The following is a 17212-nucleotide window of genomic DNA, read 5'->3' as shown; positions in this document are numbered from 1 at the left end:
AACCACAACTTCTCGTCTATCTCTGGTCCTGTGACGCGCCAGCGCGACCTCACGTAATACGTCATCACGTCAAGAGGTCACGGATGACGTATGTGAAACTACGCCCCGGTGTTTACAAGTGTGGAGAAAGCGGACCGTTCTGATGTTGTTGTATGTCGAATGATACTAGTTAATGTCTTTGTGTCAGTTTATTGTTTAAAATGGTCCACAAATGTGTGTTTCATATATGTAACTCTTGACCTTTTGACGTCATTACGCAATTACGTGAGGTCGCGCTGGCGCATCACAGGACCGGATGAAGACGAGAAGTTGTGGTTTAAAAGGGAATATTTTTTATTTTTCTTGCCAAAAATGACAATCGTTTCCCTAGATAAGACCCTTATGCCTCGTTTGGGATCATTTAGAGTCATTTAAACTGCATTAAAACTGTATTGGGGTCCATTAAAGTCCATTAAAATGAATAAAATCATGGAATGTTTTCCTCAAAAAACATAATTTCTTCTCGACTGAACAAAGAAAGACATCAACATTTTGGATGACATGGTGGTGAGTAAATTATCTAGATTTTTAAGAAAATGGATGAATCCTTTAAGAATTTAAATACAAACTTTGCATGTGCGAACTACACTATTATGGGTCAGATTTACTAACAGCTTGCGCCATAATTTTGGTGATAAATAATGATGCCGGGATTTACTAAAGACGTGCAGTGGATAATTAATGCTGAAAACTGTGGTCTAGGTATTTTTGCCACTGACCTTATTGCATATGCATTTCTAGGAGTTTCCCTTTCAGACGCAAGATTTTTGGTAGGAGAATATTTAAATGATTTACTAATGTTTGCAAGTGTTATGACTGGTATTTGCGCCAATATTTAACACCGAAAAAAGCATGTCTTAAATTACTTTGCGCTTGAAATGGCTGCAATTATTGCTCAAAAAAAGAGGCATCACAGAGATCAGAGAACGCGTGATACAATGCAGTGGATTGTTTTAACATGTAACAGTTTATTTGGAATGTCAGATGAACATATTATTCAAAAATATTGTTTGCCAAGCCATTTTATTTTGTATTTTTGCTGAAGTAAATAAAAGAAGAGTCACTTATAGAAGTTACACAATACCAGACGTTTCTAAACCTTCATTTTTTTTGTCCTCCAGTTATTTTCGGTGTACTATGGCTTTGTTAGCTGGGAATACACACCCCTAATTTTCCGCTGCAATATAGTAAATAACGCGCATATATTACCACTCCCATTGGCGCTTTTTTGGAATTGCACTCTTATGCTAATTTCCCCCGTTTAGTAAATCTGGCATTAAATGTGTAATATTTGCCATAGTCACTGGTGAAAAAAAATAAATAGTATTTGTCACAATATGCATGCGTCGAACATCTGCATACACATATAAGTCTAATAAACTATAGTATAAATACTACATCCCTAAAATATCGAATTGGTCAAATTTTACATCAGTTGCTCTTTTTAAGTACAACCTTTTCAAATGAATTATTAAATCGGCTTCCAGTAAATATTAAATTAATAGAAATGCATGTAGAAGTCATGGAAGTTCATTGGTCAGTATGTGGAAACCCTGGGTATACTTGTGTGTTGTGTTGTATGTCAGGTTAAATCTAAAATGTATGTGTGTGTCTTTGTTTACAGGTCGAAGGACCTTCCCTCGAAGCTTTATGCCCCAAGAGAACTTCGTCCCGTTCCAACTGGTCCCGTCCAGCCGTACGCGCAGCTATAATGGAGAAAACACTTTGCTGTATGGTGGAGATCTGCGCTCCATCAGTTGGACAGACAAAAGCTGCCAACGCAATGCTCCCAAATGTAAGATTACATACATGCACAGGCAGACTTTACCATTATCAAGTTCAACTCCAATCAATTCTATTTGTCTGCCGTCACACATCGCTAAAGAACCAGTAAACGGCAGTTTTATTACCAGTAAACACACCAGTGTAAGACGATCATTAAGATGATCATAAACACTGACAGTCGCCAGTGTGTCTGTAATAAAATAAGAAGCAAATGAGTTTGAAAGATTATATTTGTGGTGACTTTGTCAAACTGGAGTATATTAACTGCATCCAGACTCAAAAGTTCATATTTCCTTTAATTAAATCCATGCAGCTAACAATAAAAAAGTATTACAAGCAGACACATCTAGTAGACACAGAGTGCATATAAACCCCTTAGTACTGAAACCCCCAACTTTGATTAAGAATAAAACATTTGTGTTATTGTGGATGTGGCTCAATGTCTAGAGAGCCATTAAATGGTGGGGTAATACTGCGAGCTTGGCTAAACTATGAGACATTGTAATAAAACAATAGTAAAATACCCACAAGGGTTTATTTCAGTTTGACACGACCTTGATTTAAAGAATTAATATCCAGGTGTGTTATATATATATATATATATATATATATATATATATATATATATATATATATATATATATATATATAAAGACATTAGTTTTAAGGGAAAATCACAATGCCACTAGCTCACTCTCTGCTTCTCTTAATTTATTAGCCAATAAATCAGGAAGTGTAAATCCGTATTGTGTAAATACAGTTGTGTTGTTTGTGGATCTGTGTGTGTGAATAAGACTCTGTTGTGTGCTAGTAAGGTTAGCATGGTTCCTTATTTTCTCATTCATAGCCCCAAGGGCTCCGGTGAACTGGCGTCAAGGGAAGCTTCTCGGTCGAGGAGCCTTCGGCGAGGTCTATCTCTGCTACGATGTCGATACAGGGCGCGAGCTGGCGGCCAAGCAGGTGCCTTTTGACCCCGTCTGTCAGGAGACCAGCAAAGTAAGCATACAAAACTGGAGTGCAAAGAGTCGGTGCAGGAGATATTATGTGATAAAATGAGATGGTGATATTTTATTTTACAATTTGGAAGATTTTTCCATCTGAAACAAAAAATATTGAATAACACATTCTTTCAATAAAATGTAGCATTTTAAAACTCCCACTTTTGAGCGGGTGCCCCTAATGAACATTTAACAATAGGCGTTTTATTACCTTTAATTTTTTGGTAACACTTTACAATAAGGTTTATTAGTTAACATTAGTTAATGTATTAACTATCATGAACAAACCATGAGCAATACATTTGTTACAGTATTTATTTATCTTTGTTAATGTTAGTTAATAGAAATAAAGCTTTAATTGTTTGTTCATGTTTGTTCACAGTGCATTAACTAATGTTAACAAGATTTAAATAAAGTATTAGTAATTCTTGAAATTAACATTAACAAAGATGAATAAATGCTGTATAAGTACAGTTCAGTATTAGTTCATGTTAACTAATGAACCTTATTATAAAGTGTTACCAATTTTTTAAATACTTTTAGGTTTTAACTCAAAAAAATATCCTAGCCAAATTGCATTCATTTAGCCTGGGTGCCAGCCGATCTTAGCCCCACCCACCACATTTTGAAAAACGGGAAGATCGGTCTGGCGTTTTTACGTTGAGGAGCTACTATGCGAGTACCAAAACTGGCCGACGAATCAAATTGTGAGGGCGGGCTTTATACAATGATTTTCACCTTCGTAAAAAACTTTAATATGTCTTCTTTAAAACAAGACCAAAATTAGGCTTTAGACCCAAAAACGCCAGAGTTATATTAATTTAAAGGTGTACATCACCTTTTCACCACCCCCACTTATAAAGGGCTGCGCCAGGTAAAGGGTTAATATCCTAATAATTTTTGACCCATACAATTTATTGTTGGCTATTGCTACAAATATACATGTTCGACTTATGACTGGTTTTGTTGTCAGGGTCACATATACTATTTGAAGTCAGCTGTTTCAAAAAGCCTATAGTTTGCTATAGCAATTGTACATTGCAGTTGGATTTTTATCCATCTGATAGTGAGCGACAGCATGTGCCACCGCAATTTTAAGATGACACATTTATTCACTGGAAGGTTTTTACTCACTTTCTGCTCACACTTCACTCCACAGGAAGTGAACGCGCTGGAGTGTGAGATTCAGCTCTTGAAGAACCTGCGTCACGAGCGCATCGTTCAGTATTACGGCTGCTTGCGTGATCCAGTGCAGAAGAAGCTGTCCATCTTCGTTGAATTCATGCCAGGGGTGTGTATATTGTGTTTGCTGCATGTTGTTTGTCGGGGGTTGTGAGGCGTTTACTCACAAGTTTTTTCAGTCCTCAAATGTCAATTATTGTTTCCTTATGTGTTTGTGTTTATGCATTATGTATCTGGCCCTTTTGCCGTGCCAACTTTGTGGGTGGCATTTCTGCATGAAAACCTTTGATTGTGTACCTTTGAGCCCTTTCAGCATGCTGTATTTCAGATTTAGGAAGCTGTAAAGTATGCCTGATCGCATAAGTCTCCACTCAGAACCGATCCGCAAAATTGGATGTTGTGAGAGTAAATAGCATTTTTGGTTGTGTTCTTGAATTTTGCCATATAATATAGTTCACGTTTTATTTTGTGCCACCATACTTACTCGTGTAACTACTCTGTCTTTAAATAGAAAAAATTATTTGGTGGCTTCTAAGTTCATCCTTGTTTGGATCCTAAGGAATGAATGGGGCTAGGCTAAATGCTAACACATTCACAACGCGCTGTACAAAGATTAAGTGCATGCATTGAATAAAGATATTTATGTATTAATTAGTCAAAGTTAAGGTACGAACATAGTAAAATATTGAAAAACTGTGGTGTTTTTCTTTAACGCTGAATTTCGTTGAAATGGGGTGGTCCCAACCGTGTCATAGGCCGCAACTAAAACTGCATCAAATTTCTCTGTTTGGTTGTTAATCGGCGCGTAAGTGCATATAATGTAAATGACACTAACATGTAGTGAATTATAAGATAACCAGAAGTAGTGGGATAATGTTTTGTATATGTTGCTTGCTCGTGACTCGCTCCGCCCGCGGTACGCCTCAAGGTAGTCGAGTTTATTCAGAAAGAATCTGTATAGCAGTCTTTTATAAATCTGACTCTAAATGAAAGCATACAGCATATGCAAACAAATATTCATATAACCAACTGCTATTTATTTTTAGCAAGTAGTATTTTAAGACAATGTCATTGTTTAACTGGTAAAATGAGTCTGCACTTTCCGAGCAATGTCAAACCCACGCCGATGGTCTTTGTCAGCACAACCACACTGTTTTATGAGCTAATTTTCCCTGCGAATTAGAGTCTTAACTAGCATCATATGTGGCCTGTCCCATCCATCAATCTGATTAAATATGCACAGAGTCTCATTGTCACATATTGCTTGGAAAAGGGGAATGTAATGTTTCACTGTGGTCTCTGGCAAACGGATACATCACTGCCCCGGAGCCAAAGCCACCAGCCGCTTCGAGCCACTGCAGGGTCCTGATAAGCACAGGGGTGAAGTACAGAGAAAAGGAGAAGAGGATATGAGAAATAGAGGAAAAGACATTGAATGAGTGAGATTAGAGTGAAGAATGCATTGCATGAGGACAGAAATTACAAGGTTGCTAGGATGTGTAGGAGTATAATGCGGTAGGAGTATGGAACACAATGAAGCATTGGTTTTAACTTCCAAAACAAGGAAAGGTAGGAACGCCACAGCTACAAAAAGCCTTACCTGTGAAATCAAGGCTAAAGTCTCATTATCTAATTTTGAGATTAGAGCTTTTTGTCTATCTATGATTTTAATGGCTTGGTTTTTACAGACAGGGTCACAAATGTATTAGTGTACTTTCACAGAGGTGACATTTTGAGCGCACATCATTCAGACAAATGATGAAGAGCCTGTGTGCTTGAAACATCACCTTTCTGTAAGTCCGTTAATACATTTCTATTTTTCAGAGCCGTTGTGTGCCGACCTTGCCTTGTTATGCTTTAATATGTTTTTTTGGTCATGCACCCATTTTTGCTGAAGACATTATATACAAATGTGACACCATTTGAATGGAGCAAAGCAAATCTGTCTGCGGTTTTCTTACTGTAGCGTCGCATGTGTTAGGCGATGTAGTCCTTGAGGAGACATTGTTTCCACGCCGAGGGGTGTAAACAGGAACCCGAGGAAATATGAACTTTGTTTGGGCTAGTGTTTCAAAGAAACAGACGTATGCGAGGATCGTTTGGCACTAGGGTCTGTTTTTCCGAAAACTTAAAAAAAGATTCAGGGTTCCGAGAAGCCAAACGCATCCAGCTCCAGATTTATAAACATCTAAGCGGATTTCCCTGTAAGCAGCTTATTGATGCTCTTAATAACAATCACCCTTTATAGTGTTCTTCATGGATTTACCTTGTTTTTACATATTGTTAGGTAAAATAACAGTTATGTACATTCAAACACCTTTATGATTTTTGCTTTTAGAAAACAACATGCATGTATACACTTTGCATTGTATAGCTTTATGCATTACAATCATTCCGATAAAACACAGGTTTTTATCTTGGTATGTACTTTGATAACCGTTTGATACCTCTGTGTGCGCAGGGCTCTATAAAAGACCAGCTGAAGGCGTATGGAGCGTTAACTGAAAAAGTAACCCGCAGATACACCAGGCAGATCCTGCAAGGAGTCCACTACCTGCACAGCAACATGATCGTACACCGAGACATCAAAGGTATGACAAGCTAAATTCACCACGAGTTTTACTTGCAACGGACCCCAGTGGTGGGTGCTTTTTGTTTGGCTTTGTAATGTAAATCAGGGATTGCAGAACCTGATTGTTAATTAGCGTAATCCTACACGTTTCTTTCACGCATACTTGCACCACCCACAAACTTAAAATGTATCATTAGGCGCTTTTCCATTGCATAGTACCCCATGGTTTAGTTTAGTTTGGGTCGGGTCAGCTCACCTCACTTTGGCGTGGTTAGCTTTTCCATCGAGTTTAGTATCACTTCGGAGTGGGAGGGATTATAGGCGTGTCGTTATATTTACGCTGGCTACTGCTGTGACATCATACACGTGAGAGCGTTGTTGTACATTCCCATACATTCATTTATTTCTCAGTCTGCCACAAAATTAAAATTGGCCACCACAAATTGATGTTTGCACATCGCGTTTATAACTACTTCTGTTTCACATAACAGTTTCTGTTCAAACACCCGACCCGTGGCGTCAGTCGACGGCGCTCCGCTGAGCCTCATTCAAGTTGCATTTAAGCATATATAATGCGGACGTGCACGTCGCGAATGTGCCGCCACAAACTGCAAGTCTGGAAAAACCTGTTATGGTGTCCCGGATTCTCAACCTGTGGATGTTTTTCATCACTAAAAGGGTGTTTGGAAACTTATAGCAGAACACAGATAACAACATGTTTGCTTGAGACAGCGCAAGCTAGCAGTAAGCTAAAGCTAATATTTACATTATAGCGATGACGTGACGATTCTCTCAGACCAATCAGTGATCTACAGTGTTTTCGCGTCACGTTTGGTATCCGCTCGGGTCGCTTGGAACCCCAACCGAGGTGGTACGAAAAAAAGTATTGGGTACTACGTACTGCACCCAATGGAAAAGCTCCCAAAAGTAAGCTGACCCGACCCAAACTTAACCAAACCGTGGGGTACTATGCAATGGAAAAGCGCCAATTGATTGGTCTCAAGAGGCTCACCAGTTTTTTAGGTTTAGATTAAAGCAAAACATCCACCCTTTTTTAAATATTTTACTTTGTTCTTACCTCAACTTAGACAAATTAATACATACCTATCTTTATTCAATGCGTGCACTTAATCTTTGTACAGCGCATCGTGAATGTGTTAGCATTTAGCCTAGCCCCATTCATTCCTTAGGATCCAAACAGGGATGAATTTAGAATCCACCAAACAATTCCATGTTTTCCTCATTTAAAGACTGTTACATGAGTAGTTACACGAGTAAGTGTGGTGGCACAAAATAAAATAGTAGTCAGGAGTGATGATGTTACTGCGCCCTGAGGTTGAAGTGCTGCAAACTAAGTGCTCTTCCGCCATACAATATAGTTCTCATTTTTATCCGTTTAAAAATCGGCACGTTTTATTTTGTGCCACCATACTTACTCGTGTAACTACTCATGTAACAGTTTTAAATAGGAAAAACATGGAAGTGTTTGGTGACTTCTAATTTCATCCCTGTTTGGATCCTAAGGAATAAATGGGGCTAGGCTAAATGCTAACACATTCACAACGCGCTTTACAAAGATTAAGTGCATGCATTGAAAAAAGATAGGTATGTATTCATTCATCTAAGTTGAGGTCAGAACAAAGTAAAATATTGAAAAACGGTGATGTTTTCCTTTAAGCCAGGCCTAGTCCTGGCTTAATCTAAACCCTGTTAGGGAAACTGCCCTGAATTTGGGTCTGATTTGCTTTAGACAACAGTATTTCTTGTATATTTTTGCATTGGAAAACTCTCCCCAGTCTTGCGTGAACTACCACTTATGATAGTTCACGCATAATGAAATGACCAGCTAATCTTATTATTAATATAATATAATAATTTATAATTTAGACATAGACATTCCTTCTGCTAGACAGAGACTCTTCTCCAAACTGTTATACTGTACCAACGTCACAAGTAGACTTGCCAAATAAACCCTGTTTGATACACACAGTTGCCCTGGATGGTATTTGGATAAACTAAAAAGTTATTTATGTCATGACATTAGATAATAAAATACCATTATCAAAAAACATTAATTTTAAGTGAATATTGGCAGAAGCACACTTTTTCATTTTACAAAAAGAACTTCGGGAATAAATGACATTTTTTTTTCACTTTTAAGATCTTTGTACATTGCTATCTAATGCAATGAAATTAATATATTTTTTAGTCTGGTCCTTATTATGGGACCACTGTCTGTGTAAGCAATAAACTCTCTGTCCTACCCCTAACCATTCTGAATATGTGCTCTGTGCAAAGTCTTTCTCTGTCCTCTTCTTGTCTTTTATCGTATTCAGTCTCACTGTTCACAGTACAGCGAGACTTCCAGGGTGTGGAACTCTTGTGGCTGGCGGGAATTAGTCACTACTCAAACAACCACAAATCTCACGGCTAACATGGCTATACAAGGCCACCTCCAACGGAAAATCATTACTTGATGCGTGGGAAGAAAGACTAGTGTCTCGATCTTCAACCCCCACAACTATAAGCAGCTTATAATTTTCTGTAGTCGTCATCTTGGTGAGACAAAAACGCATGTATGTCTGGTCGATGTAAACCGATCCACGTTTGTTTCCTCCCAGGTGCTAACATTCTGCGGGACTCCTCTGGAAATGTAAAGCTGGGAGATTTTGGAGCAAGCAAGCGCATTCAGACAATTTGTATGTCAGGGACAGGAATCAAATCAGTCACTGGCACCCCCTACTGGATGAGCCCGGAAGTCATTAATGGAGAAGGTTACGGACGCAAAGCAGATGTCTGGTAAGATCTGGCAGGTTTTTACAGAAATTTTAAATTAATAATAATAATTTATACGATTTGAATACTTATTTAATGTGATATTCCCTGCTATTGGTTCTTACTATATGTATAATCATTTTAAGGATTTAATTTATAGTACGTAAAAATCTTCTCTTTAAAACTTTTTCATATAAACAGTCTGATTTAAGTTTTAGGAATCACAACTCTAGCTAACTCTTATGTATTTTTGCTCTTTCAGGAGTGTGGCTTGCACAGTTGTAGAGATGCTAACTCAAAAGCCCCCATGGGCTGAATATGAAGCAATGGCTGCGATTTTCAAGATCGCAACCCAGCCCACTAAACCAAACCTGCCTGAAGGTGTGTCCGACACATGCAGGGACTTCCTGCGGCAAGTATTCGTGGAGGAAAAATGTCGACCCACTGCCGAGGGCCTTCTTAGCCACCCTTTCGTTCAGGGTGCCTTCTGAGACCCTACGGCTTTTACAGATCTACGGTCTCTCTGGAATCGCCCAGGGAAAACCATACATCTGTCTGCGGACAATCACCACTCTGCCTTCCAGGGTCCGGAGAAACCCATCAGCCAGCCAAGTGAGAACAAACAAGCCCATAAAAAGGGATGCAACATCTCAAAAGATTCACAATAAGATACAGTGGACAGCCAACCTATTAACACTCTGATAGCACATCATGTTATCTTACTCTTGTGTTGCCCTATCCCAAACGTGCACTTGATGGGTGCAGTTCACTAAACAGCAGGGTGTCCCATTTATCATTTTATGATAAAGAAGGGTGTATATGAGTGTCCTCTTTGTGGCTCTTTGTGTGTGGTGCACACTATTACAGGAGGACAGTGAGGGTGCCATTTGGGACAGGGCTTATGGCCCTAAGGTGGTAAGCTAGCTTTTCACAAACTTAAGCCCGAGTATAGTCTGTTTTTTATGTGTACGTGCACGGTCAAATGCACAGTCTTGCAAAGTACAGTTAAAGGAACAGTATGTAAGAAATGTATATCAATTAATCATAAAATGGCCCTGATATGTCACTAGACATTAAGAAATCATTTTCATTTCAAACACTTATATCACTCACAACAGTGGTTCGGCCAGGATATTGTCATTTAAAAAGTGGAGTTGCAGCCCTCAACTGATGTTCATGTTGTCATGTTGTGTATTGGCCACCAGTTGTGTGATTGCAGTACCAGTTTTAGCCACAAGTTTTGTGATTGCAGTACCAGTTTTGGCCACAATCCTACATACTGTTCCTTTAACTCATACAGTCCTGCCCAAGAATATTTGCACCCTTGGTAAATATGATCAAATAAGGCTGTGAAAATTCATCTGCATTGTTAATCCTTTAGATTTTTCATTTAAAAAATTCACAATGTATCCTTTCATTGGATAATAAGAATTTAAATAAGAATTTTGGATATTAAGAATTTAAAACAGATGGATGTGCATAGCAACAAAATGCAGTGCATCTCCTGGGCTTTATACTACAGTCTTCTGTAGGCGCATGTGCGATCGACATGAACAATGTACACGGGGTTTCAAAAATCTGGTGTTAAGCGAACAGTATGCGCACACTCTTCTGATGATGAAAATTGCATTGTAAACGGACCATGGCGTACGCTTAGAAAATGGACCATACTTCGGCCTTTAGTGATGAAATTCATTCACCAAAAAAACTGTTGTAAAGTCGAATTATCAACGTTATCAAAGTAATTCACTTTAAATGGACTGCAATACCGTAAACTAATATAATACAAAATATTTGAACAGGGCTACAATGGTGAACTTTAGCTTAGCATCTGCAACTACAGCATCCAGTAAGAAAATATTCAGTTGTGTCTTTGGCAGTGTTTTCAGCTACTTCTTTATAAACAGTGAGTCTATGGTGTTACAGAAGATGTCACTGATTCAAAACTATTCGGCAAAGCACTTAATACACTTACATGTGTTATCTATCTAGAAGATAGATAGGGTCACTGCCTAAACTATACCGTTTGGTTTACATTGGTTAATGTCGGTTGACCTAAGCGATTGGACAGATCTCCTGATCGGTGTACAGTATAATGCATAATGTGATACTCGAATCACATCGCTGGACAAATCACACAGGTTCTGATTTTAGCACAAATGTATTTGTATCTCCAATGGTGGCTAGAAGTCTTTTTATATTACTTTTATATCATTCGGTCTTTAAGTGAGATTATTATTACCTCTGTAGCCCTGGGTTTAATCCTAAGTGTCATTGAAAATAAATTTAAAAGACCTTGTGGAGCAAATAGATAAATGTACTGTACAATACTCGTTGGAGGGATTTTTTCAAAGATTACTTTTTGTTTAATGGTTAGAATCTAACCAAATAAAAATGACACAAAATATGTACCACCACCAAAGTGAGTGGTAAAGACATGTAAAATGTATGTCATTGTTTTTATGAATGAAGACTGTATAAACAAATGTTTTTATATAATGTAAAGTTTATTTAGTTAAAGTTGCTCTTGTTTTAAAGCACTCTCTTTACCCAGAGTTAATCACTGTAAATACATTCCCATTGCACTCTTTGACTCAACGTAGAGCAACAGCACATCGAAATATCTAATTGGAGAAATATTTTTATACAGTTTTTTTTTTATTCACATGTTCAGAATGACAATACCAAACGTTTTTGTATTATACAAATTACCCTAAAGTGTCAAAGCAATATTTCAGAGAAGACGGCTGGTATGTTAGCATCTTTGTACTGTCTGATCCATTTAATACAACCAAAGAGCAAATGATATGCTTGAATTATGGATTTGGTAAATTCAAAGCTGTTCCGTTTTTGACCAATATTGTTGTAATAGACACTTTTCCTTTTTTTTGTAGACTATGTCTCTTTTGGGGAATATCAATCTGTTGTCATGCAAACATTTTGATTTTCTTCACGTACATCATTAAGTCATGACAAAAAAAATGTTAGGATGCATTTGTTTAAATGCCACTCTTCAATTTTGTCCTCATATAAATGTTACTTTTTTAATGCTTGAATGCTACGTCCTTAACTCAAGAACTACACCAGCGAAGATCAAACCAGCTGTTCGTTAAACATGTTGCAATTTGTGCCTTCTCTGATTCCCTTATTCTGAGAGGTCAGTGGTTTTTAAAAACATTTAATAGTGGAATGTGTAACCTGAAGTCCTTTAGATGGTTTCGGTAACATGCAACGAAGCCCTAAAGGACACACTTGCTGAAGATCTTTTAGTGATGATTGTATTGTAAATACATTGTACCAAGTCATAATGTTTCATTATATTCATAGTACTTTAGTCACAGTGTATTATTAAGATTGTGGAGAAGTCTGGGTTATAGATGAGAGTAAACATGATCTTGACCTTGACTGGTTTTTGAGGGTAGTATTCTGTGCTGCCTTGATGAAAAAGCTTGGAGACATTTGTAAGTGATTTTGTACATTGGAATAAATAAAATTATTGTATAAAATAAGCTTGTGTTTTTTATTGTTATTTACGCATTTTAACTGGAAACTGTAACTTGTCATTCATTTCATTTCAATTTAAGTAACAATTGGGGTGTTTTTCGTATTGCCTTACTCTTTAAATTACAAAACCTTTAAAACAATGTTGGAGCGAATTTTGTGCCATAATTTTACAAACAAATTTGGCATTTTGCAAACAAACTCAATCTGCTTTGCAAAGGGAAAACTTGACTCGCAAACTAACAGAAAAAACTTTGCAAATAATAAAGGCAATTTGAGAGAAAATGCAGAGGTGTTACAAATATGTACTGTGTTTTGTAAATATGACCATGATTTTTTCACAAATGTGACCATGATTTTCTCACAAATGGGACCATGATTTTCTCACAAATGTGACCATGATTTTCTCACAAATGTGACCATGATTTTCTCACAAATGGGACCATGATTTTCTCACAAATGGGACCATGATTTTCTCACAAACGGGACCATGATTTTCTCACAAATGTGACCATGCAATCCAAAACAGCAGATGGCGCTGTTTCAACCTTATTAGGCATTTTCAACTAGTCTCCCTGAAAAGCCCTGAATTTTAACTTACATATCACCCCGGACAGTGCCAGCAACTGAATGAAGACTAAATTAATTTTTCGTGGTTCATGTTGTTAATCTCTGGATTTATTGAAAGTGTTGATAATAATTAATGTCTGTTAATAGTAAACACATTCTGTGTGTAAAGACATTGAATTCCATCTGAATTCTATACATTTGCAATTGTCAATCCCTATACCCCGTCTGATTCTCTAAATTCTCTTCTTTTGGTGATAAGAAACTCACCATCACTGGACTTTTTTAAGTGATCCTTAAAGACTTATCCTTTTAAAATAGCTTACTATTGCAAAATGATTATTACTAACTTGTTTACTTTTGTATGTGTATGTTCCTGAGAATCTCATATATTATGGTGCTTTGAGTTTTAGAAAGTGCATTATAAATAAAATTTATTATATCCCCTGCAGAAAAATAACAGCTAATACCAGCCTATGCTGGTTGACTGGTTTAACCCTCTGGGGTCTAAGGGGTTTTTAGGGCCCTGGAGAAGTTTTGACCTGCACTGACATTTGTGCTTTTTTCAGTTGCTTAAAAACATAATAATGGCAAAAGTCTTATAACACTGCATTCAGCACAAACTGGGCTACTATATTATATGATTAACATGTATGTACATGTTTGTATTTTTGAGAGAAAAATGTTTATGCGTGGTTTTTGAAAAAGAAAAACATTTAAGTGACTGATATAAGTCCACAAAACTCATTCTAAACATGTTTTCCTAAAACTTTTCAAAGTAGGATCTAGTAGTCTAGAGTTTTTTCTTTAAAATGATGTGAAAATCATTCTGCTTACTCCTTCACATAACACAATATATTGATTTACAATTTCAAAGTCACTTTTTGGTTAGGAAGGCAATATGCAAGGAGGCTGGAAGCTCTTGAATAATCTGTGATTGACAATACACTGCTGAAGAACAATACACTTGCATAATGACCTGCATAATGAGCCTTTAGGCAGGAATGTGAAGATGCCATTATTGTTAAGTGTTTGTTTGTGAAAGCAAGACAAAAGAAATGCCTTCACATGCATGATCCTGCATTAAATAAACTTACTGTGCAGAGATATACGCGAATAAACTGGGTTTTAGATGTGTTTAGATGCGTCTTAATACAAAGTGCGTCAAATATGATTGTGTGTTTGTGTATGCGTTTGGCCGTTGATCACGTCTGACGGAAGCACAAAGAAAACATAAGCGCATGGAGATAACTTTTATTTACTAGGCGAGAGTAACCAAGTAGATGTGATGTTTGCAATCGTCTTTTATAAGAATACCAAAAAGCGCGTCAAATGAGGCATCGTGTCTTTGTGTGTTCATTTGTACATCGCGTCACACCGTCGAAGCACACACACTTGCATCTTTTATAAGAACACCACAAAGTGCGTCAAATATGAGGCATCGTATGTTTGTGTGTGAGTTTGGACATCGCGTCACACAGACGAAGCACACACACTTGCATCTTTTATAAGAACACCACAAAGTGCGTCAAATATGAAGCATCGTGTGTTTGTGTGTGCATTTGGACATCGCGTCACACAGACGAAGCACACACACTTGCATCTTAAGAATACCACAAAGCGCGTCAAAAATGAGGCATCGTGTGTGTGTGAGTTTGAACATCGATCCTATCACACTGACGAAGCACACACACTCGCGTCTGTCTGGAGATTTAGGCGCGAGTAAACAGTTATGTGGTGTGTGCAATCGCATCTTTTATAATGATACCACAAAGCGCTTCAAATATGAGGCATTGTGTGTTTGTGTGTGCGTCTGGACGTCGATCGAGTCACACTCGCGTCTGGAGATAACTTTAGTTACAGTCACTAGTAAACAAGTAGATGTCATGTTTCCAGCACTCGGATAAAAACTCAACACAGCAGTGAATGGCTGCAGAGACGGAATGTCCATTGACTGTGGGGTTGATTAATGAATATGGATGATCTCTGCTCTTCTCTTCAATGGAGCGGGGCGTGGCTCATTATAGATAATGAAGCAACAGAAGAAAGACGGTACATCTCTCTCTTCTGATACAGTTAACAACGAATTACAATATTTGTTTTCGATTTCACTTACATCATTTAAAAGCAGACATTTGAAGCATTATGTAGACATTTATCTTTTGTTTGTATGACAAGTATTCGTTAAGTTACAGTTCATTTTTCTGACGTGTTTCTGAAAGGACTTCACTTAGGGAGAGAGAACAAAACGCGCATCATGTTTATTTTCTTAATTTTGCGAAAAGCACAACATTCTGTTTTTATTGGGAGTGGACAGAAAAAAACTAGACACTTTAACGTTTTAAATGATGTATAAATCATATCTGTATGTCCAAAATCAGCAGAGTTATCTAAGTCTCTTTGGGGAGTGATTAAAAAATAAAGAGTTTGCGGCGCCCGCGCCGCAGCCGACCCCAGAGTGTTAAGACGGTGTTCCAGCCTGGTTTTAGCTTAAGCTAGTATTAGAAGGATTTTTGCTTTTATACTGTAGCTGGTCAGGCTGATCACACCAGCCCAAACCAGCTTGACTAGGCTGGAAGCTTTGCCAGCTTGGCTATTGTGAAAGAAGCTGGTTTAAACTGGTCCTCCTAGCCTGACAAGATAAGACCAACTTTAAAAGGATTAACATTTTGTAGAAGTTTATCTTGTTCAGAGTGCTCAAATGACTATGATCCTGGTTGGTTGGTTACTGTTGCTTGAACTGGCCACTCTGTCCAGACAGCCGATGTTGGGTTTATTATGTCCCTACCACACTCTTTCTCCAAAGAGTTTCATTTATTATCCTGCATCTTTTGATAAGCATTGTAAGTTGAATTCATTGTCTTGACACACAGAATTTGTTTACTATTAACAAACATTTATTATTATTAACACTTACAATAAAATCAGTGAGATTAACAGAATGAAGCCCGACAAATGAAATGTCTTTATTCAGTTGCTGCCACTGTCAGGGGTGATATGTATGTTAAAATTCAGGGCTTTTCCCCTGGGCTTTTTTCCAATGCCTGAAAAAGTTGAAACAGCGCCATCTGCTGTTCTGGATTGCATGGTCCCATTTGTGAGAAAATCATGGTCCCATTTGTGAGAAAATCATGGTCCCATTTGTGAGAAAATCATGGTCCCATTTGTGAGAAAATCATGGTCCCATTTGTGAGAAAATCATGGTCACATTTGTGAAAAAATCATGGTCACATTTGTGAAAAAATCATGGTCACATTTACAAAACACAGTACATATTTGTAACACATCTGCATTTTCTCTCAAATTGCCTTTATTATTTGCAAAGCGTTTTCTGTTTGTTTGCGAGTCAAGTTTTCCCTTTGTAAAACAGATTGAGTTTGTTTGCAAAATGCTGTATTTGTTTGTAAAATTTTGGCACAAAATTCGCTCCATAAATGTACCCGTGACATAGCGACTCGTAAAATATTTATCTGCGTTATGAGAAGCTTTAATTTTGGAGAGAAAAAAATCGTCTACTGCGTAGAGTAGACTAGAGTATGACATTGAGGTACCGCGAGAGCTATTCATAAGCTACGCTCTCGCGGTACTGTGGCGTCATACACCAATCGGTCTGCGCAATGCCACATGCAGTCAAACAGCTAATAAGCTTGTTCGACTTCATGCGGCTCCGCTAGAACTGACAAGCGGATGACGTCAAAGTACCGCGAGAGCGAGCCAAATTAAACTTCTTCATATGATTTCTTGAACCGAACTCGCGGTACTTTAACGTCATACGCCTGTCGGTCGATCAAGC

General features: G+C 37.8%; 1 protein-coding gene across 1 annotated transcript in view; it reads left to right on the top strand.

Moving 5' to 3' along the window:
• Positions 1-12860, top strand: part of map3k22 (mitogen-activated protein kinase kinase kinase 22) — a 71714-nt gene extending 58854 nt beyond the window's left edge. Inside the window, exons 13-18 of the mRNA XM_065258119.2 lie at positions 1664-1834; positions 2672-2820; positions 3982-4113; positions 6466-6595; positions 9198-9375; positions 9614-12860. Coding sequence (XP_065114191.1) covers positions 1664-1834; positions 2672-2820; positions 3982-4113; positions 6466-6595; positions 9198-9375; positions 9614-9842 — 989 coding nt within the window. The 3' untranslated portion in view covers positions 9843-12860. The remainder of the gene's footprint in view (positions 1-1663; positions 1835-2671; positions 2821-3981; positions 4114-6465; positions 6596-9197; positions 9376-9613) is intronic.
• Positions 12861-17212: the final 4352 nt, after the last annotated feature.

This window comes from Paramisgurnus dabryanus, chromosome 22 (assembly GCF_030506205.2).
Source record: "Paramisgurnus dabryanus chromosome 22, PD_genome_1.1, whole genome shotgun sequence".
Taxonomy (NCBI): Eukaryota; Metazoa; Chordata; class Actinopteri; order Cypriniformes; family Cobitidae; genus Paramisgurnus; species Paramisgurnus dabryanus.
Note: the sequence above shows the minus strand (reverse complement) of the source record. Positions and strands in the feature narration are given on the sequence as shown.